This window comes from Nanorana parkeri, unplaced genomic scaffold (assembly GCF_000935625.1).
Source record: "Nanorana parkeri isolate BGI_ZX_2015 unplaced genomic scaffold, ASM93562v1 scaffold5217, whole genome shotgun sequence".
NCBI lineage: Eukaryota > Metazoa > Chordata > Amphibia > Anura > Dicroglossidae > Nanorana > Nanorana parkeri.
Window position 1 is genome coordinate 3,836 of NW_017311477.1, and position 2,096 is coordinate 5,931.

The 2,096-nt window shown below is 58.2% G+C and overlaps 1 protein-coding gene across 2 annotated transcripts in view; it reads right to left on the minus strand.

Annotated features, from left to right (window-relative positions):
* Positions 1 to 2,096, minus strand: part of LOC108804113 (protein O-linked-mannose beta-1,2-N-acetylglucosaminyltransferase 1-like) — a 6,041-nt gene that overhangs the window by 3,819 nt on the left and 126 nt on the right. Inside the window, exons 2-6 of one of the 2 annotated variants that reach the window (XM_018575874.1) lie at positions 1,996 to 2,093; positions 1,360 to 1,462; positions 1,157 to 1,272; positions 258 to 323; positions 63 to 176 (exon numbers count right to left, since the gene is read on the minus strand). In XM_018575874.1, coding sequence (XP_018431376.1) covers positions 63 to 176; positions 258 to 323; positions 1,157 to 1,272; positions 1,360 to 1,462; positions 1,996 to 2,093 — 497 coding nt within the window. Of the gene's footprint in view, positions 1 to 62; positions 177 to 257; positions 324 to 1,156; positions 1,273 to 1,359; positions 1,463 to 1,995 lie in introns of both variants that reach the window. The other variant, XM_018575875.1, reaches the window with a different exon arrangement.

Below are 2,096 nucleotides of genomic sequence, written 5' to 3' on the forward strand. Positions count from 1 at the left end.
TGATGGTTTCCAGCCCCCCAATATGGAAGCCCCTCCCCCCCCAGCGATCCCACAGAAGAGACCTTGATGGTGAAGATGAGGATCCGCCCCCGGGCCACCATGTTCAGGAACAGAACCATCGCTTCATCTTCATGGGGGGAATACGTGTCAAACACTCGCCTCGCCATCACATGACCCTGCAGGGAAAAGTCACATGACCTCATCAATCGGTAGAATAGCCACATGGAGGAGGAGAACCGCCGCGGTGAGCACCGTACCGAGGCCTGGTTCAGTACCATGACATGGATCCCTCTCCCCTGTTCCCGCGCCTCGTCCTCCAGAACCTGCAACACACAGAAGAGTCAGCGACCGCATGGAGTGTGCAGCTTCCCCGCAACGAGACCGCACGCATAGCGCAGCTTCCCCGCACCGAGACCTCATGGAGTGTGCAGCTTCCCCGAGACCGCATGGACAGCGCAGCTTCCCCGCACAGAGACCGCATGGAGTGCGCAGCTTCCCCGCACCGAGACCGCATGGAGTGCACCGCTTCCCCGCACCGAGACCGCATGGAGTGCACCGCTTCCCCGCACCGAGACCGCATGGAGTGCACCGCTTCCCCGCACCGAGACCGCATGGAGTGCACCGCTTCCCCGCACCGAGACCGCATGGAGTGCACCGCTTCCCCGCACCGAGACCGCATGGAGTGCACCGCTTCCCCGCACCGAGACCGCATGGAGTGCACCGCTTCCCCGCACCGAGACCGCATGGAGTGCACCGCTTCCCCGCACCGAGACCGCATGGAGTGCACCGCTTCCCCGCACCGAGACCGCATGGAGTGCACCGCTTCCCCGCACCGAGACCGCATGGAGTGCACCGCTTCCCCGCACCGAGACCGCATGGAGTGCACCGCTTCCCCGCACCGAGACCGCATGGAGTGCACAGCCTGACCGCATGGACAGCGCAGCTTCCCCGCACCGAGACCGCATGGACAGCGCAGCTTCCCGGCACCGAGACCGCATGGACGCCACTCTAGGGACAGTCAGATATATTTGATGGGAACTTGTGAGAAGAACATAAAATATCGGTTGATTCTGTCTGTGGACTACAGGACACCTCCCTCCTATGTTATGGAGCTGAGGAGAGGTGTTCTGTAGTCCTGAAGTGTGAGCGCACGCACCGCGGTCCCGTCCACCGCCATGTACACCTTGGAGCGGCTGGAATAAACTTCCACGTCCAGAACTCTCTTCCCTCCGGCCGCTCGGCGAGGAAATTCCACGTTCTGGACGTTCTCATCTGAGGAGAGAAAACAATCCCAATAATCAATATCGGCGTCATGTGATCAGCGACGACCCCTCCCCCCGGCCGCCATCTTTCACTCACCGTAGTCCTGGCCCATCTCCTCCTCGTTCACGGCTCTTCGAGTGTCCAGGATCAGCTTGATGTTGACGATGACGGTGACGAGGAGGAAGAGGACGGCTCCAGTCTATGGGAGTGACAGATGACAGATCAATACGCCGATCAATACGCCGATCACTACACAGATCAATACCCCGATCACTACACAGATCATAACGCCGATCAATACGCCGATCATTACACAGATCAATACGCCGATCATTACGCCGATCAATACACAGATCATAACGCCGATCGATACGCCGATCATTACACAGATCAATACGCCGATCATTACGCCGATCAATACACAGATCATAACGCCGATCAATACACAGATCATAACGCCGATCGATACACAGATCATAACACCGATCACAACGCCGATCATTACGCCGATCATTACACCGATCATTACGCCGATCAATACGCCGATCAATACGCCGATCAATACGCCGATCAATACGCCGATCATTACGCCGATCAATACGCCGATCAATACGCCGATCAATACGCCGATCAATACGCCGATCATTACGCAGATGAAGAAATATGGAACAGCAAAGCTGAAGTTGCGTGTGGGGTGGGAGGACTACAAGTCCCAGCATGCCGCGCGGTTACCTGGCACATCCTCCGCACGGCCCTGTGACTGCTCAGCTTGTACTTCCAGGCCAGATACCAACTCCGCTTCTTCTGGGGGAGGGGGGGCTTCCCGTGGGGGC